General features: G+C 37.4%; 1 protein-coding gene across 1 annotated transcript in view; it reads left to right on the forward strand.

The window, feature by feature from the left end:
* LOC111147632 (ceruloplasmin) overlaps positions 1 to 26,208 on the forward strand; it is a 47,818-nt gene that overhangs the window by 6,314 nt on the left and 15,296 nt on the right. The window contains exons 2-11 of the mRNA XM_022503821.1: positions 1,283 to 1,530; positions 3,137 to 3,349; positions 4,095 to 4,268; positions 6,309 to 6,563; positions 7,593 to 7,764; positions 10,824 to 10,963; positions 13,372 to 13,524; positions 15,030 to 15,241; positions 24,189 to 24,339; positions 25,635 to 25,847. Coding sequence (XP_022359529.1) covers positions 1,283 to 1,530; positions 3,137 to 3,349; positions 4,095 to 4,268; positions 6,309 to 6,563; positions 7,593 to 7,764; positions 10,824 to 10,963; positions 13,372 to 13,524; positions 15,030 to 15,241; positions 24,189 to 24,339; positions 25,635 to 25,847 — 1,931 coding nt within the window. The remainder of the gene's footprint in view (positions 1 to 1,282; positions 1,531 to 3,136; positions 3,350 to 4,094; positions 4,269 to 6,308; positions 6,564 to 7,592; positions 7,765 to 10,823; positions 10,964 to 13,371; positions 13,525 to 15,029; positions 15,242 to 24,188; positions 24,340 to 25,634; positions 25,848 to 26,208) is intronic.

A 26,208-nucleotide genomic window follows, 5' to 3' on the forward strand; every position in this document is an offset into this window, starting at 1 on the left:
AAGAAATATTAGGCTGCAACCCTAGAATTTTTAACAACTAGGTCTTTAAACTCTGCAGCAACAGTAGTCCAGAGCTCCCAGACAATCCCTCCTCTTGTTCTGAAGAAAAGAAGGAAACGTCTCTCTTACTCTCTCCGATGAGCTTACAGTTGTGGAAATAAGACCAAGTTTATTCTCCATCCAGACTTCCAGCTCCACAGGGGTTGAGTAGAAACCATAAGAATCAAAGGTCACTGTGGTGAATGTTGGCAAGACACACACACACACACACACACACACACACACACACACACACACATACACACACTCTCTCTTAGGAAGAAACACAAACCTCAGATCATTAGCCTGAGTGTAAGAAGTTTTTATTCTCCTGGAGGAGATCTATTTGTGGCGGGGCTTGCCCAAGTCCAGGTTTTAAGTGCGTCCTCCTCAATGGGTAACACTAATCAATCTCCCTGAGCGATCCAGAGCCTTCTGTTAAGGACAACATAAGCATCACTTTAAAGTTTGAATACCAAACTCACTTTCTTTTCCTTTCTTGTCTTTCTTTCTCCTCCTCTTCCTGCTCGGTTATAATTTAATTTGCTAATATTTTTAGAAGAGTTTTGAGCAACTATGAATCAGCCACTAAGCAGAATGTAAATATTCAGTGTTCAAGTATTTTCAGTAGCAAAGGATTAAAAGAACATAAGGGTAATTTGAATCCAAAGGTAATTTTAAAACCCACACATATTGCATGCATCAATTCCAGTCTTGGTTTAGTGATGCTAAAAGAAATACAACTACAAATAAAACTAATTTAGCATCATAAATTTTATTTATATAGGAAAACAAAACATATGCACACACAAAAGTCTCAAATATCCAGATTAACTGCTTATAAACTCATTTTTTTCTAGTAGCTGAAAGAGGTATACCGTGAGTAAACTCTTAACTGCTTTATCTTAATATTTCACTTTAATTTTGTAGTCTTTTTCATAACGCCTCTGGGTTTTAACATAAAAATCCTGTAGAAAAATACTCTGGTAAGATATACCATATTTTATGGTGCCTTCACACATGATTCTCTGCTACACACCTGAGGTGGGAGGCCTCCCAGTTAAAATAACAGAATGAGTACCCTCTGTCCTCTCCATTTTTTGGGAAGCATCCATACAACAATGGGCAAACATTTCATGTGATGTGGTTATTAATTTCTCTTTAATCACATGAGATGTTATAATTATAACATTATCCCCTGAAATGATGGCTTCTGATAGAGTTGTCTTCTTTTCCTTTGCAGGGAGCATTCCGATGTCTATCTTCAAAATGGCCCAAATAGAATTGGAAGGATCTATAAGAAGGCTCTTTATCTTCAGTACACAGACAAAACCTTTACAACGGTTTTACAAAAACCCATCTGGCTAGGGTTTTTAGGCCCTATTATCAAAGCTGAAACTGGAGATAATGTTTATGTACACTTAAAAAACTTTGCCTCTAGGCCCTACACTTTTCATCCTCACGGAATAACTTACCGTAAGGAACATGAGGGTAAGTTCAGCTCATACTCAAGCTGGAATTTCCTCTAGCTTCTCAGTAGGAGCACTTTTTTAACTTGTAAGATTATGGCTTCCCCTCCTGGATAAGACCTATCACTGTGTCATTTAGCTTTAAGCGATTTTATTAACAAGTATTTTGGTTCATCATAATAATGCTGTTTCCCTCGATTGCGCTTGCTTTTTCAAGTGTGAACGTAAGGGGACTTCTGGGCAGACTGATAGAATGAGTGAGTCAGTGAGAATGAGGACTTCCCTCCCAGCCAAAGAGAATGAGAGAACTAGGCAATGGGCATTAAGGCCTAGAAAAGGCAAACATCCAGAGGGAGGAAACAGGACTTGAAAGAGGGATTGTCTCACCTCTGAAGTTCCTACGTGTGAACATACTGTGGCCATTGTCCCATCCCAACCTAACTTGGGATAAACTCATTTTTAGTTCTCGATGATGGTAATGATGAGTGAAAGAGGTGGTGTTTTGTCGTGGATAAGAGCAAGGGCTCTGAAAGTAATAGACCAAGTTTCAGTGCAGCCTTGACTTTTATTGGCTGAGTGATCTTAGGCAAGTTCTTAAATTCTTTTAAATTCTCTGTGCTTCAATGTCCTCATATATAAAATAGGGACAATAATAGTACATAGTAATAACTCAATGAACATCAGATATTATCATAAGTGAAAATGTGGAGGCCATGCTAACTGGAATTACAAGGATTAAGTCTAGAAATGAAGATAAAATTAGATTTTTTTAATTATTAATTTTTTAAAGAGGTATTGCTTTAGAAGGTGATTGTTTTGACCATATATCTTTGTTTGTTCTTCTGAAACAAACAAATATGTTCTTAACATGGAGGTTGACTGCCATCTTATTTCTTTTTTTATGATTTAATGGTATATTAGGGCATTACTCATTTTTAAGTTATGGTAGTTATATTGTTTCTGTGAAAAGAAAAAAGAGCTCTTATCCTTTAGAGGTACATATTCAAGTATTTATGAGTGAAATTATATGATGCCTGGAATTTGCTTTAGAATAATTCGATGGTGATGGAGATAAGAGTAAGTGAGGGTATAGATGAAACAGGATTGGCCTTGAGTTATCATTGTTAAAGTTCAATTGACAGGTACGTGGAAGTTTATTATACTATTTTCTCAGCTTTTACATGTTTCTGGAAATTTCCAAAATTTAAAGTACAAAATTTTTAAAAATCTGTAGTTACTTCATGGGCAAAAATTTGATATCATATAAGATGTTCCAAATTATAATAGAGAGTAGCCATTTTGCTCATGCTTCCATACCATGACCCCAAAACAAAAGTGGTTCTTTAAATTGCAAACCAAAAGTCACTATTCTCTATTACTACTCCCTTAAGATTCAGTAAGTATAAAAAATAATAATGACCAAATTTTCTGTGAAGCTTCCAGACCCCTTAGTCATTAGCCTCTCACTCCTTCACTCCTCTGTGTCCAAACAGGATATCATTACATCCCCAAGAGGGCACATACTAGAAATTGTATAAATGTTTGCTGAAAAAATTAATAGAGCATCTATTCTCTCATTTAAGTTCAAATACATTCATGTTGTAACTTTATCGCATATTGCTTCCCAGGGGCCATCTATCCTGACAATACGACAGATTTTCACAAAGCAGATGACAAAGTGTATCCAGGCGAGCAGTACACATACGTATTGGATGCCACCCAAGACCAGAGTCCTGGTGAGGAAGATAGCAATTGTGTGACCAGGATTTACCATTCCCACATTGATGCTCCAAAAGATATTGCCTCAGGACTCATCGGACCTTTAATAATCTGTAAAAAAGGTACATTTTTTCCATTGTTGATCACAATGTATGACCAAAAGGCAAGAGACAGGGCAGTTTGTTTTTTTAACTATAAGTCAACTTTTCTGTGTTATGATTGAGTAGGAAAGGTTGAGTGGGGGGTGAATCCAGAAAAAAAGGAAAGAAACAGCAAGACAGGAAAAAAAGAAGGGATAAATGGAACAAGCATTCACACAACATTGCTAAACAGTAAGAAACATGCTTTCCTGGAAGATAGGTTTTGCTCTATGTAATTTCCAACAGTGGTGTTGAAGAGATGTATGACTTTACTGAAAGTGACCCCCTTAGCAGCACTCTGTGGTGATAGGTCTGTAGCTGTCTGTACTGTGTTGGTCAATACGGGATCACAGTATCTATTTCTAGCATCATGACAAAGATGACATAATTCAAGAGCTTGAAATCTAATTCTTACTGGGATAATGAGTTACCTGCAAAGACTTACTGTCTCAGCTTATGGGACCAGAACATATACTTTAAATTCCATCCTTCACATCTGCCAAAAAGTATTGAATAATTATGTGGTCAGTGGATATTCAGATATATGAGGATCTCCAAGCCCTGGACATTGACCATAAAATTTCCTGGTGTTTTTGTGTTTGTAAAACAGAAGTGACTAATCCAGATTTGTGCTTTATATGAAAAATAAATCTTTAAAGCTATAAATCACCTGCTAAAAATACATGTTAAAGATTAACTTGTACTAAAATAGTAATTTTCACTTCAGATTCTCTGGATAATGAAAAAGAAAAAAATATTGACCAAGAATTTGTGGTGATGTTTTCTGTGGTGGATGAAAATCTCAGCTGGTACCTAGATGACAACATTAAAACCTATTGCTCTGAACCAGAGAAAGTTGACAAAGATGATGAAGACTTCCAGGAGAGTAACAGGATGTATTGTAAGATTATAGAAGATGTGTTAATTTTGGTCTTATTTTTCTTGATCTATTAGGTCTGCTAGGTTTATCCTTCACATGAATAAGTAGTGTGCTTCTTTATATTTTTTTTTTAAGATTTTTACTTATTTACTTGTCAGAGAGAGAGAGAGAGAACACAAGCAGGGGAAGCAGCAGGCAGAGAGAGAAGCAGGCTGTCTATTGAGCAAGCAGCCTGATGCAGGCCTTGATCCCAAGACCCTAGGATCATGACCTGATATGAAGAGAGATGCTTAACAAACTGAGCCACCCAGACATCACTAAGTAGTGTGTTTCTAGTATGGCCTTGATAAGAAGGCATATTAAATGTGCAACTCCATATTCAGCTAAACAGATCAAATCAAAACTCTGTGCCTAGTAAAACTGGATACACCAAATTATTCCCAAACTAATAAGTAGAAAACATCATCAATTATGGTTTAATGTATATGCATGTTATATTTATTTATATATTTGTTTAACCTCCAAGCTCATCCCAAAAGTTATTTGAGGCGGCCTAAAATTATTAAACTAAATGCTTAAAATTATACTTATAGGGGCGCCTGGGTGGCTCAGTGGGTTAAAGCCTCTGCCTTCGGCTCAGGTCATGATCCCAGGTTCCTGGGATCGAGCCCCGCGTCGGGATCTCTCCTCAGCAGGGAGCCTGCTTCCTCCTCTCTCTCTCTGCCTGCCTCTCTGCCTACTTGTGATCTCTGTCCATCAAAGAAATAAATAAAATCTTTAAAAAAAAATTATACTCATAAAGCATTGAACTGTATTTAGGAAAATAGTTCAAACCACTACTTCTACAAGGTATTTCTTTTACTCATACATTTTTCATCTGCATCATTTTTTTTCTAACTTTTAATTCACTTTATTTCTTCTAGAAATGCTTTGTTTACTGCCTAGGTTTCTCCTTAGTTCTTAATTGTGCCCCCAGACACAAAATAATGAGTTTAGTAAAGTTTTCTATCACTCAGAATTTGCGTTAAAAAAAAAATCACTTCTCTTAACATCAACTAGACCAAGAAGTATACATTTTGTTCATGTTTAGCTTCTTCAAAATAATCTTTACTTAAATCAATAATACAAAAAATAACTACCAAAGCAGAAAAATAACTGACTAACGAAGTACAGAATTTTTTCACCAACTTTTGCTTATTTCTGGCTAGAAGGCCCTCTTTCTACACTTCAATCCTGTCTCTGTTCTGCACTAATCAAAAATAGATGTTAGAAAAAGATACTCAAACATCTAGTCTGGGTCAGTCTGGTTGTACCTCTGTTGTATAATTCATGGTGCTACTGAGAACCAATTTTCACCTTACTTCTAGGACCACCGAGTTTGAATAGTGATCCTAAATTTCTTCAAAAGGCTTTACATCACCCTGCCTTTGGACTTTTAGGGCTTTGTGGCTCTGGTACTGGTCCCTACAATCCTTCCCCTGCATTTCTTCTTTCCTCCTCCACATCTCTTCTAATTTTTTCTGCCAATCTTTTAAAAAAAGAAAAGAAAAAAAAAAAAGCTTTCCCCGTGTTATTACACAAGTAATTCATATTCACTGTAGAAAATTGGCAGAGTTCTGATAAGCAGAAAGAAAACATTAAAGTCATTCATATTACCCCTATCAACATGATACATGATTGATTACTAAATAAGCTTCAGTCTTTTTAAAACTTTATGTGTAGACATTTTGTATGTATGTATGAATATAAGCACATATTTGTATTTATAAATACACATACTAATGAGGATAGCTCCTAATGGAGAAAGAAAACAGGTTTCATCTTCAGTGTTGTGTTCATCCGCTAATGCTGTGTTGACAAAATTCCTGAGGCTGAATTCAGGTCTAAAATAAGAGCGCTGTGATTGATTAGAGATGTCTGATGTGGGTACAGGAGGGAGGAATAGCAGCAAGATATATGTCATGTATTTTCCATCCCCAATTCATTCTGTTTCTATAGAATGACTATTACTGTCCCAGGCACCAATGTCTGTGAGTCACAATCTCTGTTCTTGGCTTACAGCTGTGAATGGATACGTTTTTGGAAGTCTCCCGGGACTCTCCATGTGTGCAGAGGACAGAGTCAGATGGTACCTTTTTGGTATGGGTAATGAAGTGGATGTGCATGCAGCCTTCTTCCACGGCCAGGTGTTGACTAATAAGAACTACCGAATTGATACAGTCAATCTCTTTCCTGCTACCCTCTTCGAAGCTTTCATGGTGGCCCAGAATCCTGGAGAATGGATGCTTAGCTGTCAGAATCTTAACCACCTGAAAGGTAAGGCATCTTTACCCAAAATGAGCTGTCAGCTGAAATAGCATCATGTCTCAGTTACACCACTAATGAGGTAATGATGGGGAATCAGGAATAATCTGAACCTTGAACTGGTAACGTAAATTCATTCCTATGACAGTATGCATCATAATGTAATAAAAAGGACTGAAAGACTGGAATTTTATAAAGTAATGAAATGTGAAAGCATACTAATTTGGGGGAAATAACAACTGGTTCTGATTGTGTACTCCTGTCCTAAAAGTATAATTCTCTATATAACTTCTTAGCTTTGTAAAATACACATTATCGTAAATGCCAGAAGATTTGCATGTGGTGCTGAAAGATAGCTTTTTTTTTCCTTGGTTCTATCAAATATAACCAACTTTGTTCTTTGAGTCCAGCTGTTCCTTGGTTTAAATAGCTAAATTCCTCCTCTATCTCTTCAATATAAGAACATTCTTAGTTCTTAAAAAAAATACTAGTTTGTAATATTGATCTACTGAAGAAATTAACTTTAATCTGGGTCTTTTTGGTATGTTAACTCTGACCTTCAGACATAACCTCACCTATTAAATATGACCTTGGCCTCAGAAGACCCAACACACTGGGTGCATAACCATTTTGATTTTGTCTGAGAACAATAATCATATATGCTCATTCTATTCCTCCTCCTTCACTCCACTTTGGCCCTTAAAATATGAAGCGAGGCCAAACCTCTCTTCGTTAATTATCTATTAATGTGTCCCTTTTTTCTCACCAAAAGACCTCCCAAGTGAAACCACAAAGATTGGTACCATATTTTTTAAAATACTAGTGTTTAATATCTCTCTTCTGTGCCATACAGAGAAGTTTTACTGCTTGAATTTTCCACCAGTAATTTAGTTACCGCAGTTTACTCTAATTTTTAGTATTGTTTCTAGCTGTCTATTTCTTCAATTCCCATCTGTTATTTCACCGGCAGTGTTTACAAGGCAATAGGAGGGAAAAACCATTGGCTCCATTAACCAATGTCTCCTTCCATGTGGCTTTCAGCTGGTCTCCAGGCCTTTTTCCAGGTACAAGACTGTAACAAGCCTTCATCAGAGGACAATATTCGCGGGAAACATGTTAGACATTACTACATCGCTGCTGAGGAAATCGTCTGGAACTATGCACCTTCTGGAATAGACATCTTCACCAAAGAAAACTTAACAGCCCCTGGAAGGTAATTCAGGAAAAAGACTATTATTTCAAAATAGGACTCGAAAGAAAGAAAGTAGAAAGAAAGAGAGAAAGAAAGAAAGAAAGAAAGAAAGAGAGAAAAAAAGAAAGAAAGAGAAAGATCCACAAAAGATGGAATCAGGAATTAACATTATAATTGGTACCTGAAACTGAGTAACTACACTGCTAAATATTTATTAAAGTGTTTGGTATGAATCTCCCTTTAGAAATATGACTTTTGAGTTCATGAAAGAAAATGATTTTAAAAATTATCAGATGCTTAACAAATTCCTCAGAAAATACTGAGTATAATTAGACTAATCAATGCATTAGCTTTCCTTTCATGAAAATACAGTGCTATACTTTGGCTAATTGAAGTCAAATAAAAATTAGTTAATTAATTAGCTAATTAACTAATATTTTTTTAAATAAGAGAAAATACAGCGTTGTGCAATCCGGCAGTATTAAGTTTGTTCACAGAATTGTACCATCATCCACACTATCCATTTCTAGAACTTTGCCATCATTCCGAATAGAAAGACTGTATCCATTAAATAATAGCTTTCCAATCCCTGATAACTTCCACTTCCTATCTCTGTGAATTTGCCTATTCTGGGCACTTAATACAAGTGGGATAATGGAGTATTTGTCCTTTTTTGTCTGGCTTATTTCACTTAGCCTAATGTTTTCATGGTTCATCCATGTCGTAGCCTTTGTTCTTCTTCAAGGCTCAGTAATATTCCATTGTACACATGTATCACATTTTATTTATCCATCTGTCTGTTGATAAAAATTTGGGTTGTTTCCATTTTTGGCTATTGTGAATAATGCAACTATGAACATGGAAGGATGAACATTGCTTACATCTCTGCTTTCAATTCTTTTGTGTACATCCCAGGAATGGAATTGCTCAATCATATGACAATTGCATTTTTAATTTTTTGAGGAACAGCCATATTGCTTTCTACAGTGGCTGTACCAGTTTACATTCCCCCCAGTAATGTACAAGAGCTCCAATTTCTCCACTTCCTTGCCAATATTTATTTCACATTTTTTTTATAGTAGGCCTCTTATTGGGTGTGAAGTTGTATCTTATTGTGGTTTTGACTTGTATTTTACTGATGATTAGTAAAGTTGAACATCTTTTCATGTTCTTGTTGGTCATTCAGAGAAACATCTGTTTAAGTCCTCAAGTCCCATTGTTGAATTGGGTTGTTTGTTTTTGTTCTTGTTGGTAGTGGTTGTTAAAGCCTATGACTTCCTTACATATTTTGGATATTAACCTCTTACCAGATATATGGTTTGCAAATATTTTCTCCCATTCTATAGGTTTTTTTTTCACTCTCTTGACAGTATCCTTAGATTCACAGAAACTACTGTCTATGTCTAATGACTTCCACAGCCTCCGTTCTTCCCTGCTTAGACTTCCTTTCCTACTATCCATTCTCTATAAAGCACCCAAAGTAAGCTTTCCAAAATGTTGATGAGATTATGCCACACCCCTGCTTCAAGTCCCTGCTCAAACATCACCTCCTAAGGGGAGCTTTATTTGCCCCCCAGCTCCTTGGAAAGGTTAAGTAGCTTACTCAATGACACATGCCATGTCCGTGGCCAGGCCTGCCTCCACCCAGGTCTGTGATTCCTGAAGCAGATGTTTAGGTCCCAGTCTACACTGACATCCAGATGCAATGACTCCAAAGCTGCATCTTCTAAATTGTAGATTTGCATTTAAAATTGTTTAAAGGACACCCCACTTGGATGAGGTCCCTTCAAATCAGTATGTCCAATCTGAACCTATTGTGTTCCCTGTATGTCTGAGCTTCCTTCTCTGTGTAAATAGTATCAATCACTGTGCATCCCTCAGTCAAGCCTGAAACCTGAGCACCATCCCTGACTCCCCACATCACCACTCCTTCCTTCTCTCTTCATTATGTACTGCCTCGGTGTATCCTAAATGTCTCCAACAGTTGTCTACTTTTCCCCCACCCGAGGGGTTCTCTTAAAATACTACTCCTGGATGCTCACATCTTTCAGAGCTTTCCCACTGCTCTGGGATGGAGTACTGAAACTTTAACTGGGTCCTGCTACCCACTCCTTATCTCTCCAAGTCTCACTCTCTCTCATCGGCCTCTTTCTCTCTCTTTTGCCCTGCCCTGTACACCATGCTCCGGTCATATTTCATAAAACATGCCGCATTCACTCTTTCCTCTGAACCTTCCACAGTGTGTTGCTTCTTTGCAAACACCCACCCCATTCTCCCCACCACATATATTTCATCTTTCTAACTTGACTCTCTCTCTTCTAGATCATTTTGAAAAATCACTTTCTTTGGAAAGTTTTTGGGGCCTCTTCCCAACACTTCCCTTAAGCCCAGGAGAATGTTCCATAACACCTTGTGCTTATTGCATGTTATTATGTTGATCGGTTCATAGTCTGTCTTCTCTGATCCGTATAAAGTCCCTGTGGACAGGGGTGGGTCCAGCTTGCTTCTGGTTATACCATCAGCACATAACAAGTTTCCTGGCAAAAAGCAGGTGTCTAATACATTCATCAAATGGGAGAAGAGAGGAATGGGTTGACTCTGGCAAGTCAGATGCCTTTCTGAAATTTAATTTCTTCATTTGTAAGAATGAGGGGGAGAATAATGCCAACTTTGTTGCCATATCATGTGAGTTTCAGATAATAAATGAAAGCTCCTAAGTACCTGGCTTGTGCTAATATGTAATGAACAGTAGATACTGAATTTTAAACATTTTGTAACTTGTTCTAAAGATTCCATTATAGAACATTTAATGACTATTAGGAGTTGATGTGGGTCATCCTAAAATTTTCCACTTCACTTGAAAAAAATGAAAACTCTACACCATGATACCCCACTCATTAATTGAACAGCCTTCTACGAGGTGCCTAGTACCAGCCGCTTCTGTCTGAATATTTAGCAAATCATAAATAAGCATTGCCTCTGAGCACTGGTCATAATTTTGCTTTGCAATTTCTCCTATGTGAATGCCTGCTTTTTGTTCTGCTCTCAACTCCAGTGTTAAACCCTTTTTCTTTTGGCAGTGCTTCAGAGGTATTTTTTGAACAGGGCACTACAAGAATTGGAGGATCTTATAAAAAGCTGGTTTATCGTGAGTACACAGATGCCTCCTTCACAAATCGAAAGAAGAGAGGCCCTGAAGAGGAACATCTTGGCATCCTGGGTGAGTTGATGCAGAGTATCTGTGACTGTTGTACTCTTGTCCTGGGCTACCTACCCAATCTCAGAAAGAGCAGAAACTTCAGGACCTACAGTGTGATTTCTACATATAAACTAAGGATGTGGATGGTCATTTAATAATTAAGGGATAGCAGCTAATTACTTTTCCAATGTAAATTACCAATAGTAAATCTTCATCAATAAAAGCTCTGCTGACTTCAAATGATGATTTTTTTTTTTTTTTTCTTCAAGAGGTAAGGAGAGGGGCATCTGGGTGGCTCAGTTGATTAGTCTTCAGCTCAGGTCATGATCCCAGGGTCATGGGATTGAGTCCCGCCTTGGGCTCTCTGCTCAGTGGGGTGTCTGCTTCTCCCTTTCCTCCCCACTCATGCTCTCTGTTGCTATTTTTCTCTCAAATAAGTATATAGTCTTTTAAAAAAAGGTAAGGAGAAATGTGTGTTTATGACTTGGTTTAAATTGACAACAACAACAACAACAAAAATAAAATAAATTAACAAAGCCATTAGCCTCATTTTTAACTGAAAGTACATTTCTCTAGAATTAAAGTCCAGGCTACTAATGAAAGAGGCAGAGTCTGTCTTAGAACCTTGTGCACAACCCAGAGACCTGTTCTTGCTCAAACCTTCAGACAGAATATAGTGGGTGAGCACAGAGTCTGAATTCAGACTGTCCTCATGCCTCGCCTATGAGCTGTGTGACCTCTGAAAGTACTGTTTGCTCTACCTGCTCTCTTTGTGTAAAATGGGAATGATGAAGTTCTAGAACCTAGGTGAGGTTCGGTGGGCTGAGGTCCGGAGCTGATGACCAAGAAAGAATTCTTGAGACATCTTTGGTGCAAAATGGTGGTTTATTAAAGCACGGGGACAGGACCCGTGGGCAGGAAGAGTTGCTGCCCCGGGTTGTGAGGGATGGCAGGTTATGTACCCTGCGGTTGGGGGGGAGGGGAGGGGAAGGGAGGCTTCAATGGAACTTTCATATGCTAAAGAGGGCCTACAAGGTGCCAGGATATCGGAGGCCTACCGGAGGCCTTGCCTTGCGGCTTGATCAATGTTGTCTTTAGGCCAGCCATTAACATCAAGATAGTTGGGAGATTCTTGGTGGGATGTCACAATCCTGCTATCAATCATCTTTGTTAGTGAGATTTGGGACATTTGTAAGCCAAGGGAGACTCCTGTCTTGCAGGATTGTGATCTCTGCAAGTTAACTATTTGTTTATCGTTTATGGCAGTCAGGGGTGCCTGAGGAATGCTACACATATGAGGGGGAGCGGATGGAGAGGGGGTGCAAGGTGCCAGCTTTTGCTTTGTCTTCAGTCAGCCTCCTGCTCCCTCATCAGGAACAATAATAACAATAACTGTCCTGGGCCACCTTTGTGGTTCAGGCAGTTAAGTGTCTGACTCTTGGTTTCAGCTCAGGTCATGATCTCAGGGTCCTGGGATTGAGCCCCGCATCCACCTCTACACTCAGCGGAGAATCGGCTTCACTTTCTTGCTCTCTCTGCTCCCGGTAGGCGTTCGCACTCTATCTCTCAAATAAATAAATAAATCTTTTTTTTTTTTAAAGATTTTATTTATTTATTTGACAGAGATCACAAGTAGGCAGAGAGGCAGGCAGAGAGAGAGGAGGAAGCAGGCTCCCTGCTGAGCAGAGAGCCCAATGCGGGGCTCGATCCCAGGACCCTGGGATCATGACCTGAGCCGAAGGCAGAGGCTTTAACCCACTGAGCCACCCAGGCGCCCTAAATAAATAAATCTTTAAAAAATTAACAATAACAGTCCTTATCTCATAAAGATGCTGTAAGGGTTAAATGAGTTAATGTACATTAACACTCAGAAAAGCACATGAGAAGCTCTCAATAAATACTATTTTATGTATTACATAAAATATCTACTATATATGTTTTTATTCTATATTTGGTAACAATACTAATTTTAGTGAAATAAAATCCATAAAAATGTTACTCTTCACATCCTAGACAATTTAACTTACCCTCTTTGGGTGGTCAAGGTTTAACTAGCAGTCCCCTGACTCTTGGGACAAATATCACACATCTGGCCAGCAGAAGGCTAGGATGAGGAGTATAGTCACCTAATAATTTCTTGTCGATGTATAAAGCTGGTGAACCAACTTGGATAAAAATTATAACAAATTTCCTTAACCTGAAGATAAATCAGAAAGCCTTTATTATCTCTTTCTAGCCTCACCATGTCAAGTTGATAACAGACTTTAAAACAAAACTAAATAAAACAAAAAAGCAGGTGTTCCATTTGCCAGAAATAACATGTAGCTGCCAGCAGTTTCTGCCAGAGGACAAGCCAAAGTAAACAACTGTCTTACGTATTGAGTTTGTTATATACCAAGGAAGACTAATAATGCTCTCTTTGTCCCTAGGTCCTGTCATTTGGGCAGAGGTGGGAGATACCATCAGAGTCACTTTCCATAACAAAGGAGCATATCCCCTCAGTATTGAGCCAGTTGGGGTGAGGGTCAGCAAGAACAACGAAGGCACATACTATACTTCACTTCACAACTCCCTGAGTGAAAGTGAGTACAACATTCTGTAACCAAACTACATTTACCAACCTGCTGTGCTGGTCCACCAGGGAAAACTGCCCAGCAAAAACTGAAGGCAGAAGCTTCCAAGGAAGCTGCTCATATATCATTCTTAGGCATCATGCCAGGAAGCAAGTTAACCTCTTCTCCTTCCATTTCTAACTGGTATATGGAATTTTGTCCTGCCTTAATTGGTTGATTTTTGATAATGCTGGTAGGAACTTATTGGGATTATATCAATTATGCATTTCTGGGGTACTGTTTGGGTGATTTTTAGATTTGAAAAATGTTCTTGCAATTTTAAGATTAGATGCTCATTCGAATATTTGAAAAATAGAAAAAGTACAGCCAAAAATATTATCTATAGTTCTATGGATAACCACTATGATACTCTTATATAACCCCCCACTTTTTCATCTGTGTACATATAATATATATTTGAATGTAGTTGAGTTCATAGTATATAAATACTTGTCATTGTATTTTTATACTGAGTTTGTTTCCTTACCGTTATAAGCATTTTAATATAACTTTAATAATACAAACATTCCATTTTATGCACGCATTTGGGTATTTCTATATATCAGGCTGACAAATGAAGGCGAGTGCTTTTGCCACCTCTTGCAGTGTGACTGTGGGCAAGTTATTCAGTCCTTCTGGCCTCAGTTTCCCCAAGTATAAAATCAGGATATTTGAACAGGATCATCTGCAGTTACCTTTTAGTTCTGAAGTTATTTTTAATTCAGTTTTGTTCAACAGAACATGTATGGAGTATACCCTCTTTTCAGGTGTTGTTCTAGCAAAGGAAATATAGAGACACTGCTTCCTTCAGGGCAGTTACATTCTGTTTGTGGGGGAAATACACATAACCTAGCATGAAAGGTGCTGGGGACATCATCAGGGGCTGTGAGAGCAGCCCTGTCTTAGTCCGTTCAGGCTGCTGTAACTAAATTCCACAGATTGGGTGGCTTATAAACAACAGGACTTCATTTCTCACAGTTCTGGAAACTGGAAGTCCAAGATCAGGGGGCCAGCATGGTTGGATGAGGACCTTTTTCTGGGTCTCACACTTCTTGCTGTGTTTCCATGTGGTAGCAGGGGCTAGGGAGTTCTGTGGGATCTCTCTTTAAGGGCACTAATCCCATTTAGGGGGGCTCTAGTTTCATGGTTTAATCATCCACCAAAGGCCCCACCTTCTAGGAGTATCTTATTGGGCATTAGGATTCCAATATGTGAATTCTAGGAGGACACAAACATTCAGACCATAGCAGGCACCAGTCACAGACCGGTTAAGAGGAGGCTTCCTGAAGGAAATCATACCCATCTGTGACCTGACACAGGAGCACAAGTGGGACACCATTCAAGTAGGATTTCATTCTAATTCGTAATAAGGAACTGAGAAGTGGGTTGTCTTGGACTAAACCTGGTCTACTTGGTGGCTCAAATGACCACATTAGAAAGCATACTTAACCTCTCCAATGTGACATTTCTCACAGGTGTGCCTCCTCCAGCTTCACGTGTAGCACCCAAACAAACATTCACCTATGAATGGACTGTCCCCAAAGAAGTGGGACCCACTTACAAAGATCACATCTGCCTATCTAAGATGTATTACTCTGCTGTGGATCCCACCAAAGATATATTCACTGGGCTTATTGGGCCAATAAAAATATGTAGGAAAGGAAGTTTACATGCAAACGGGAGACTGGTGAGTCCAATGAGGGAAAATATAAATGACTTCCCAATCCCTTTGAATTATCATTATTATAAGAAAAATTGTGGGTTTTGAGAGAGTGAGGATTTAATACATAATATTTATTACAAATTTTTCTCCCCTTCATAAGAGCTCTCCTATGCATAAATTCTCCGGCTAACATGATTATTTCAAGATGAGTTGGAAACAGACTTTTCTTGGAACCCAGGGTCTTTATGATACTTTTAGACTTCAACACACAAATAAAAAATGGTAATTGGTCATTCAACAGTCACTGAAGAAAGTACTGCTTAAAGCATTTTTAGAAAGGAGGAAATGACCATTTGACCAGGAAAGAGAAATACCTAACTCCATCATGTTTTTATTTCTAAGTATTGTAATATGAACCTATAAAGATAAGGACTCTTTAAAAAATGCTTCAATAAAATTATCATGACTTAGAATCATCATAATAATGTTAGTATCATCAATTTTTAATCAAATTTTTTCATCACATTTCTAATCAGTGTTCCCATTTTTCCAGCTGCCTCTTAATTGTTTCAAGTTTGTTGTTTGAATCAGTATGCAAATAATGACCCACATTGCAATCAGTTGTTGTGTTTCTCAAGGTTACTTCCTTGCATTTTTTTCCTGTGGCAACAGTCATTTATCTTATGGAAGTTTCCCATGCCTGGATTTACTGTTCATACTCCTGTGGTGTCATTCAGCATGTTTCTTTCTCTTTCCCTCAATTTCTTATAAATCAGTGGCTAGATCTACAGATTTGATCAAATTCAGGTTAGATTTTTTTTTTTCCCCCAGTACTGCTTCATGTGTGCTACTGGGTACTTCCATCAGCTGGGAATGTTGTTGGCCCCTGAGAACCATTTCTTAGATTCATAAACTAATCACGGATTGTACAATAGTAACATCCTGATCCCATCATTCTTTATTTATTAGCCAGTATGTTTCCATAAACAGAAACTTCCCTTCATGGATTGTTTGGTTAGCCTGAGGTTCATATTCTATAAGAAAGGAGTGACAAATGCTTGATTCTTTCCCTTTATTTACAAGTTTTCAAAGTAATAGTTCTCCAACATACTTCAAAGATTCTTAATAATTTTTTCTTATTAAGTGCTATTGTGAACTCATGGATTTAAGAATATTTGGTATGTTTGAAATCACTGATATTATCCCTATAGATGCCCCCCAAATTCTATTTCTTGCCACGGAGGAGATTTGTTCTGGTTGATTCCTTCATTTTCAGATGAACTTAGTAGTCCTTGAAGCTTCCTTGATTTTTAGTATAAAAAGCTATTTTAGGTTCATATTATACACTTTCTGAGTCAGACCTAGAACCAACCATTTCTCCCAAAAAGCCCTAGTTCTTTTCAGTAAGAAATTATATTCAGAACCACAATCTGGGCACTATGGGTACTCATTTCTATTGGCTTAATCATTGTTCCTAGCCCTTTCCTATGGGCAGAACTAGAAAAAGTTTTTTTTTTTTTTTTTAAGATTTTATTTATTTATTTGACAGAGAGAGATCACAAGTAGACAGAGAGGCAGGCAGAGAGAGGGAGGGAAGCAGGCTCCCTGCTGAGCAGAGAGCCCGATGCGGGACTCGATCCCAGGAACCTGAGATCATGACCTGAGCCGAAGGCAGCGGCTTAACCCACTGAGCCACCCAGGCGCCTGAAAAGGTACTTTTTTAAGAGAAAATTCATCATGAGTTCATACTGATACTTTCTATTCAAATTCAGGTCTAAGGATTCTTATTGTTTTTTACTTAACTTTATTTATCTTACATCAGTACTCCCTTCAGCTGCACTGAAAAATCTTAGTTCTCAATGATATCAACATAAACATTTATTCAATTCATGCCACAATATACATACAATAACCTCAGAAACATAATTACAACACTACGGCCAGAATATAATTACTGAAAACAATTTAAGATTTGTTTGCTGGCCTTTTGGTCCTTAGAGTAGATCCCACTGGGGATGTTCAGTCAAATTACAAAGTTAAAGTTATTTGGAATAGTTCCTCTCTGTGTAGTTTTGCTATCCACCAGATACACAGGTTTATTTAATTGTACTTCTCTTTCTTTTAGGGATTGCCTTTAAAATTGTAATATTATTTATAATAATGTAAAATATTTCCTGGTTCCAACATCAAATCTACAAAAAGAGACATATTCAAAGAAGTCTAGCTCCTATCCTTTCTCCCCTCTTACTTATTCCCTTATTATAAGCACCTTTTATTTTTAGCTTTAGAGTTTTTTATTTTTTAACTATTATTTTTGTCAACTTAACTTTTCAGAGCACTTTAAGGTTAACAGCAAAATTAAGAAGAAAATAGAGATTTCCCATATATCCCCTACCCCCCCCCCCCCCCCCCCCCCCCCACAATACACACAGCCTCCCTCAGGATCAACATTTCCAACAGAAGGCACATGTGTTACAATTGATGAACCTACACTGACACATTGTTATCATCCAAAGTCCATAGTTTACTTTAGGATTCACTCTTGGTGTTTACATCCTGTGGGTGTAGACAAGTGTATAATGGAAGTGTCCACCATTATGGAATCATATAGAATATTTTCACTGCTGTAAAAATCCTTTTCCACCTATTTATCTCTTATTACCAATACCCAACCCCTGGTAACCACTGGTCTTTTTAATAATTTATAGTTTTGCCTTTTTCCAGAATGCTGTAGTTAGAATCATACAGTATATAGCCTTTTCAGACTGGCCTCTTTCACTTGGTAATACACATTTAAGTTTCCTCCAAGTCTTTTCATGGCTCAATAGTTCATTCCTTTTTAGTGCTGAATCATGTTCCATTGTCTGAATGTACTAGATTTTTTATCCATTCACCTACTGAAGACCATCCCGGTTACTTCTAAGTTTTGGCAATTGTGCATACAGCTACCATAAATATCCATGTGCAGGTTTTTGTGTAGACATAAGTTTTCAGCCACTTTGGGTAAATACCAAGGAGCCCCGTTGCTGGACTGTATGGTAAAAGTGCATTTCGTTTTGTAAGAATACCAAACTGTCTTCCAAAAATGGCTATACCATTTTGTATTCCAACTAGACATGAACAGGAGTTCCTGTTGTGCCACATCTTTGCCAGTATCTGGTGTGGTCAGTGTTCCAGATTTTGGTCATTCCGATAGGTGTGTAGTGGTAACCTGTTTTTGTTTTAATGTTTGTTTCTCTAATGATATATGAAGTAGAACATTTTTTCATATGCTTGTTTTCCATCTGTTTATCTTCTTTGGTGAGGTATCTGTTAATGTCTTTGCCTATTGGTTAATAGTGTTGTTTGTTTTCTTAATATTGAGTTTTAAAACTTCTTTGATATCTTGGATAATTGTTCTTTATCAGATGTGTCTTTTGCAAATATTCTCTCCCAGTCTGTGGCTTGTCTTCTCACTTATCTGGACATTATCTTATAAAGAGCATAAACTGTGATTTTGATGAAGTCCAGCTTATCTATTATTTATTTCATAGTTTGTGACTTTAGGTGTTATATATCAAAAGTTCTAGCCAAGGTCATCTGGATTTTTCTTATGTTGTCTTTTAGGAGCCTTATTTATTTTACATTTATTTTATTTATTTTACATTTAGGTCTGTGATCCATTTTGAGTTACTTTTTGTGAAGAGTGTAAGATCTGTGTCTAGATTCTTTTTTTTTCCCGCTTGTAAAAGTCCAGTTGTTACATCACCATTTGTTGAAAAGACTATCTTTGTTCCACTGTATTGCCTTTGCTCCTTTGTCAGAGATCAGTTGACTAAATTTATGTGAGTCTACTTCTGGTCTCTCAATTCTTCCCATTGATGTATTGGTCTATTCTTTCACCAGTAGCATAGTGTCTTGATTGCTGCAGTGTTGTAGTAAGTTTTGAAGTTGGGAAATGTCCAGTCTTCTGACTTTGTTTTTCTTCAGTATTATGTTGGTTATTCTGGGCCTTTTGCCTCTGTACAAACTTCAAAATCACTTTGTTAATATCCACAAATAATTTTCTGGTATTTTTATTGGAACTGCATTGAATCTATAGATTGAATTGGGAAGAAGTGACAGCTTGGCAGTATTGAGTCTTCCTATCCATGAACATGGAATTTCTACTTAGGGTAATGTAATAGTGAACAGAAATTCTAGTTTAGATAAGGTGGATGTAATATTTGAGGTGAGATCTAAATTTCAAGGAGGAAGACTTGCAAAGATCTTGGAGAAAGTGAAGGGAATAGCTAGGGCCAAATGTGTAATTTTATTTAAAAATTTTTATTTAAAACATTTTTATTTAAAAAATTGTTATATATCTTTTTTCCTTTGAAGTGTAAGCATGATGAAATACATTAAGGATTTCCTAATGTTGAACCAGTCTTGTCCTTCTCAGGAAAAACATTACTTGGACACTGTGAGGTTTTTGGTTTGTTTGCAAATTTTCATTTAAACTCTAGTTAGTTAACATACGGGCAATATTAGTTTCAGGAATAGAATTCAGTGGTTTGTCACTTTTAACAACACTCAGTGTTCATCGTAACAAGTGCCCTCCTTAATACCCATCATCCTTCTAGCTCATCCCCTGCCCACCTCCCTCCAGCAACTCTCAGTTTGCTCTATAGAGTCTCTTATGGTTTCTTTCCCTCTCTATTTAGCTCCTCCCATATGTTCATATGTTTTGTTTCTTAAATTCCACATGTGAGGAAGTCATATGGCATTTGTCTTTCTCTGACTGACTCATTTCACTTAGCATAATACCCTCTAGTTCCACCCACATCATTGCAAATGGCAAGATTTCATTCTTTTAATGGCTGAGTATTATTCATATATATGTATATATATACACACACACAAACACACACACAAACACACACACACACACACACATATATATATATATATACCACCTCTTCTTGATCCATCCGTTGATGGACATGTGAGCTCTTTCCATACTTTGGCTATCATTGATAACGCTGCTATAAACACTGGGGTGCACGTACCCCTTTGAATCTGTATTTTTATATCCTTTGGGTAAACATCTAGTAGTTCAGTTGCTGAATAGAAGAGTAGTTCTATTTTTAATTTTTTGAGGAACCTCCATACTGTTTTCCAGAGTGACTGCACCAGTTTGTATTACCACCAGCAGTGTAAGAGGGTTCCCCTTTCTCTGCATCCTTGTCAACACCTGTTGTTTCTTGTGTTGTTGATTTTAGCCATACTGACAGTTGTGAGGTGGGATCTCATTGTGGTTTGGTTTGTATTTCCCTGGTGATGAATGATGTTGAGGGTCTTTTCAAGTGTCTCTTAGCCATCTCTATATCTTCTTTGGAAAAACGTCTGTTTATGTCTTTTGCCCATTTCTTAACTGGATTATTTGTTTTTTGGGTGTTGAGTTTCATAAGTTCTTTATAGATTTATCAGATATGTCATTTGCAAATATCTTTTCCCATTCTTTAGGTTGCTGTTTTGTTGATTGTTTCCTTCTCTGTGCAGAAACTTTTTATCTTGATGAAGTCCCAAAAGTTCATGTTTGCTTTTGTTTCCCTTGCTTTTAGAGACATGTCTTTCTTATAAAAAGTTTCTGTGGCCAATATCAGAGGCGTTGTCTATATTCTCCTCTAGGATTTTGATGGTTTCTTGTCTCACATTTAGGTCTTTCATCCATTTTTAAATTTTTTTTTTTTGTGTATGGTGTACGAAAGTGGCCAAATTTCATTCTTCCACATGTTGCTCTCCAGTTTTCCCAATACCATTTGTTGAAGGGACTGTCTTTTATCCACTGGATATTCTCTCCTGCTTTGTTGAAGATTACTTGACTGTATAGTCGTGGATACATTTCCGGGTTTTCTATTCTGTTCTATTGATCTATGTGTCTTTTTGTTTTGTTTTGTTTTGTTTTGTTTTTTGCCAGTACAATACTGTCTTGATGATTACAGCTTTGTAATAAAAGCTTTAAGTCTGGAATTGTGATGCCTCCAGCTTTGCTTTTCTTGATCAGGGTTGCTTTGGCTATTTGGGGTCTTTTGTGGTTCCATACAGATTTTAGGATTGTTTGTTCTAGATCTAGATTGAAAAATGCTGGTGGTATGAGCACTATGGCTTTTTAATTTTTTTTTTCAATATATTTCTGTGTTGAACTTGATAGTGTTTTATTTAGAATTTCTCATTTAAGCTGTAAGTGATATTATTTTAGATTTTGTGTGTGCTTTTTTAAGTATTAAATCATGGTTTTACTATCTTCATTAAATAAATTCAGAAGACTTATAATTCCCAATTAAGTAAATTGGGAAGATTTGCATACTTTGGAACTGTTTAAATAGATAGGAATCATCTGCTCCTTAGAGATTTGAAAGAGATTGTCTGTAAAATTATTTTAACTGTGTGACTTTTAAAAAGAAGTAGTTAGGGTTTCTTTCTTTCTGTCTGTCTATCATAACGTCTTTTAACCACATTTTCATTTCACCTATGGATATTGGTCTATTCAGGTACCTTCCTCTAAGTCAGCTTATCACACTTATTGTACATAATGATCTTTTGTTCCTTCCTCATACATGTGGTTATATTCTTTTCTCCGTTTTATTGTGGTATATTTGGGTTATCTCTTATTTTTTTTTTAATTAGACTTGCCAGAGATTTGGGTATTTCATCGGTCTTTTCAAATAATACATTTTTAGGTTTAGCCATTCAAATTTGTGCTCTAATTTATTAAACAGTTTCTCTTTTGCCTGTATTAATTCTTTTCTCCTTTTTTCATTTTACTTTTCTAAAATTTTCAGATATTTACAAACATTTATTTTTATTTGGTTTTACTTTAAATAAAAAGTATTTCAGGGGTGCCTGGGTGGCTCAGTTGGCTAAGCGTCAACTCTTGATTTCAGCTCAGATCATGATACCAGGGTCATGAGATCAAGTCCTGTGTCAGGCTCCACACTGGGAGAGCAGCCTGCTTAAGATTCTCTCTCTGTGGGGAACCTGGGTGGCTCAGTCGTTAAGCATCTTTCTTTGGCTCTGGTCATGATCCCGGGGTCCTGGGATTAAGCCCCCCATTGGGCTCCCTACTCAGTGGGAAGCCTGATTCTCCCTCTTCCACTCCCCTTGTTTGTATTCCCTCTCTCGTTCTCTCTCTCTCTCTCTGTCAAATAAATAAATAAAATATTTTTAAAAAAAGATTTTCTCTCTCTCCTACTGCCCCTCCCTTTCCCACCCTGTGCACACATGTGTGTTGTGCTCTCTCTCTAAAAAAATTTAAAAAATAAAAGTATTTCAGACTCTCAGTTTATATGTTTAGTGTATCCCATGCATTATGCCTTGTTGTCATGGACATTGCTTACTAAATATTTAGTAATTCATGTTTGCTTCCTCTCTAAGAGTTATTAGGATCAAATGTGATTTTTTAATTTTATTAACTTTTTTCCCTTTATTAGTATTTTTTAGTTTTGTTACATTATGATTGGCAAATATGGCCTATACACATTTCACTGAAGTTTTCTCTATAGATCAGAATACAAGTGAATGTAGCAGTCCTCTATTATAATCCCTACACATGTGAGAATGTATTTTTGTTGTTCTTTGCTAGGCATAGAATTTCTGTATCATAATTTTTTCCCTTCAAAAACATAAATGCTACTCCATCTTCTTCTGACATTTATTGTACTAGAGAAGTTCAATGTTTGTGATAACATTTTTAAAATCACTTATTGTAGAAATTTGTTTATGTCTGAAATTCAGAAATTTTGCCAGACTACTTTTAAGCATAGATCTCTATGACTACTTTTGCCTTGTTTTCAGTGAAGCTTTTGAATCTGAATTTTCTGTTTCTGGTGGTAAACATTTCCACTATTATTTATTATCATTGCTTTTCCCTCTTTTAAAATGTCTCTCTTTCTGAAATCATTACTATGTATGTATTTTTCATCTTTCAATCTTTTCTTCTTCTTTATGGGAGCTTCCTTAAAATTATACCCATCACAGGGGCACCAGGATGGTGCAGTCAGTTAGTTGTCAGTTTCTTGGTTTCAGCTCAGGTCATAATCTCAGGGTCATGGGATCAGGTCCTACATCAGGCTTCATGTTCAGCGCAGAGTCTGCTTGAGACTTTCTCTCCCTCCACCTTTCTCTCTCTCTGTCTTTCAAATAAATAAAACATTTTTAAAAAAATTATCCCCATCAAGGATTCAGTTTTCTATAAGATCTAACCTTCAGGTCTCTGCTTTAGTTGGTTTTTAGAAATTTGATAATTGTATTTTTCATCTGAAAAAAATTATCTCAGAAAAAAGATGTGCAATAATCTCTAAACTTTTCTTGGAGGGAGTATCTAGTTTTCAAGGGCTCATATGTTTTGATTTCTTGGACTGATTGCCTTCTTCTGAACTACTGACATATTCCATAGACCAAATAGCACTTCTGCTTGTTTATGTTTCACTAGGGACAGCGAGAGAGAAAGTGAGAATGTTTGTTCACATGACTAGAGATGGTGTGGATTCCTGGTCCTCCTCAGTTAGAGGCTTTTTTTTTTTTTTTTTTTTTGACAGACTATTTCTCCCTCTATCTGCTTCCCCTGCTCTGCCTTACAGAAGTTCTTCAAGTTTTCATGAATGCAGATGACACTTTCCCCAATTTTTGGCACAGGCACCTTTTCCCCCTATTTTAGTCACTGTTTTTGGTGTGTTCAGTGGTATGGGCAGAGCTGGCAGGAAGGTGAGGAGAGGAGTCAGAAGGTGTAGGTGCAGAGAGAGACTTAGATCATGTTGAATCAAAAACCTACTACAAAGATAGGAATGAAAACTCTGGCAATCAACTGGACTATTTCATGAGCCCCATCTACAAAGAGGAATGGAAACTTCTTCCTTCCTTTGGTGAATTTGTGCCCAAATAGTACTGTGTGCTAAGTCTTTCTGCTTCACTTGTCCTATCTTCACATCATTATTCTTGTCTCAATTTACAGAAAAATGTAGACAAGGAGTTCTACCTGTTTCCCACAGTATTTGATGAGAATGAAAGTTTACTCCTGGATGAGAATATTAGAATGTTTACAACCGCCCCTCATCTGGTGAATAAGGAAGATGAAGATTTTCAGGAATCTAATAAGATGCACTGTGAGTATGCATCACCTGCCAATATTAAGTTATTTCAGTACGGCCCATGTAACGTTTTTAATGAAACCAAAATGCTAATTACTTTGCCCATTGATTAATTTTCAACAAATGATTAAATACAACTCTGAGGGTAATATTAATATTTAAGGTATCAGTCAAATATTTTTCATCTTGCTTAATCTAGAATAATAAAACATAAAATCTATCAATTAGATACCTGGTCCTTAAAATGTAGTCCCTGGATCAGCAGCTTTAGCATGACCCAGGGACTTGTTAGAAATGCAAATTCTGGGGCCCCAACTCCTACCTACTGGATCAGAAACTTTATGGGTGAGGCCAGCAATCTCTATGTAACAAAACCTTCTACATCGTTGTAATATGCCTAAATTTGAGAACTACTGGATTAGATGCTTTTCTCGTCTGTGGTTTAATAGTGACAGCCTCATTTTATTATTCAAAAGAAAGAAAGATGTGGCCTTTATTGTCAATGAACTTTAATGAATCTAACCCTTGACTACAAATTAGAATTCCCCTAGGAGTTTTATTAGAACTGTTAAAATTGTTTTTTAAATGCTCAGGGCAACCTCCAGAAATTCTTATTTAATTGAAACCTAGCATCAGATTTTCTTTTTCGTTCCCAGAATAATTCTAGAGGTTTAGAGACAGTGAACTAATTGTTCAGAATGCCCACACTGCTAATGGACTACATGTGAAAATCACCATAGTAAGAAGAAACAAATGTAAAGTTGTGTTAAAAACTCATGTTGCTTTTTTAATTGAATCAATACTGGTCACAATCATGATAATATTTTTTTTGAGTTCGTATTTTTACATTTTGGAGAAGTCAAGATTACTACCTATTAGTAAGAGCAGTGAAAGAAAACTTCCTGCATTCACTCTTCCCTGTTATTCAAGATGAATCAGACAATTTTCCATCCAGAGCAACAAACACATTCCCAGTCTGCAGTGCCCAGGAATAGCTGTTATTATTCATTCATTTAGGTCCTCACAAATCCAACTCTTGAGAGAACTAAGAAGTGGTTAGCTGGGAAGAACATTGCAGAACTTCAAGAACTCTGCCTTCAGCTCTTCCCCTTCTAGCCAGGGATGTTCTGAGGGTGCTGGGTACAGCAAGGGGTTGCAGAGACACTCTTGATGCATAATGGGTTGGGGCAGCATGAATGGGTCTTTCAAAAATTAGATCAACAAAGTTGGCTCTGGAAAATCTGGGAGGTTGTCACGTAGGAGGACATACGATAAATCACTTTCAAAATATTATTTCCCGACTTTTACAGCCATGAATGGCTTCATGTATGGGAATCAGCCTGGTCTCAACATGTGCCAAGGAGATTCAGTCATGTGGTACTTATTCAGTGCTGGAAATGAGGCTGATGTACACGGGATTTACTTCACAGGAAACACGTATCTGTCAAAAGGAGAAAGAAGAGACACGGCAAACCTCTTCCCTCAAACAAGTGTTACACTCCTCATGCAGCCCGATACTGAAGGTACATTTCTTTAAAGCCTAGACAAGTCTCCGCTAAATGGATTCATGTCATTTTGGCTTAAAAAGCTGGGTTGGGTGATCAACTCATCCCTTCCCCAAGCCCCCAAGTATGTGCCCTTCCCTCCCTTGAAGAGCATGTCTGGGCCACTGTTAGCTAAGCGTGTGGCAGATAGGTCCGTTTCCTGCTGCTGAGGGGAAGGGAGGGAGTGACAAGTGAAGAGCAGACTGTGGTTTTTCCCATTTCCATGTTATAGAGTCCTCGGGATGTTTTCTTGTTATGTTCCTTTTAACGATAGCTGGCAAATCAGACTAGAAAGGGAACGACTTCTCTAACAGCTCTGCAGTTAGACTTTTGGTAATCT

The sequence above is a fragment of the Enhydra lutris genome, unplaced genomic scaffold (genome assembly GCF_002288905.1).
Source record: "Enhydra lutris kenyoni isolate GAN:26980312 unplaced genomic scaffold, ASM228890v2 scaffoldscaffold2, whole genome shotgun sequence".
Classification (NCBI taxonomy): domain Eukaryota; kingdom Metazoa; phylum Chordata; class Mammalia; order Carnivora; family Mustelidae; genus Enhydra; species Enhydra lutris.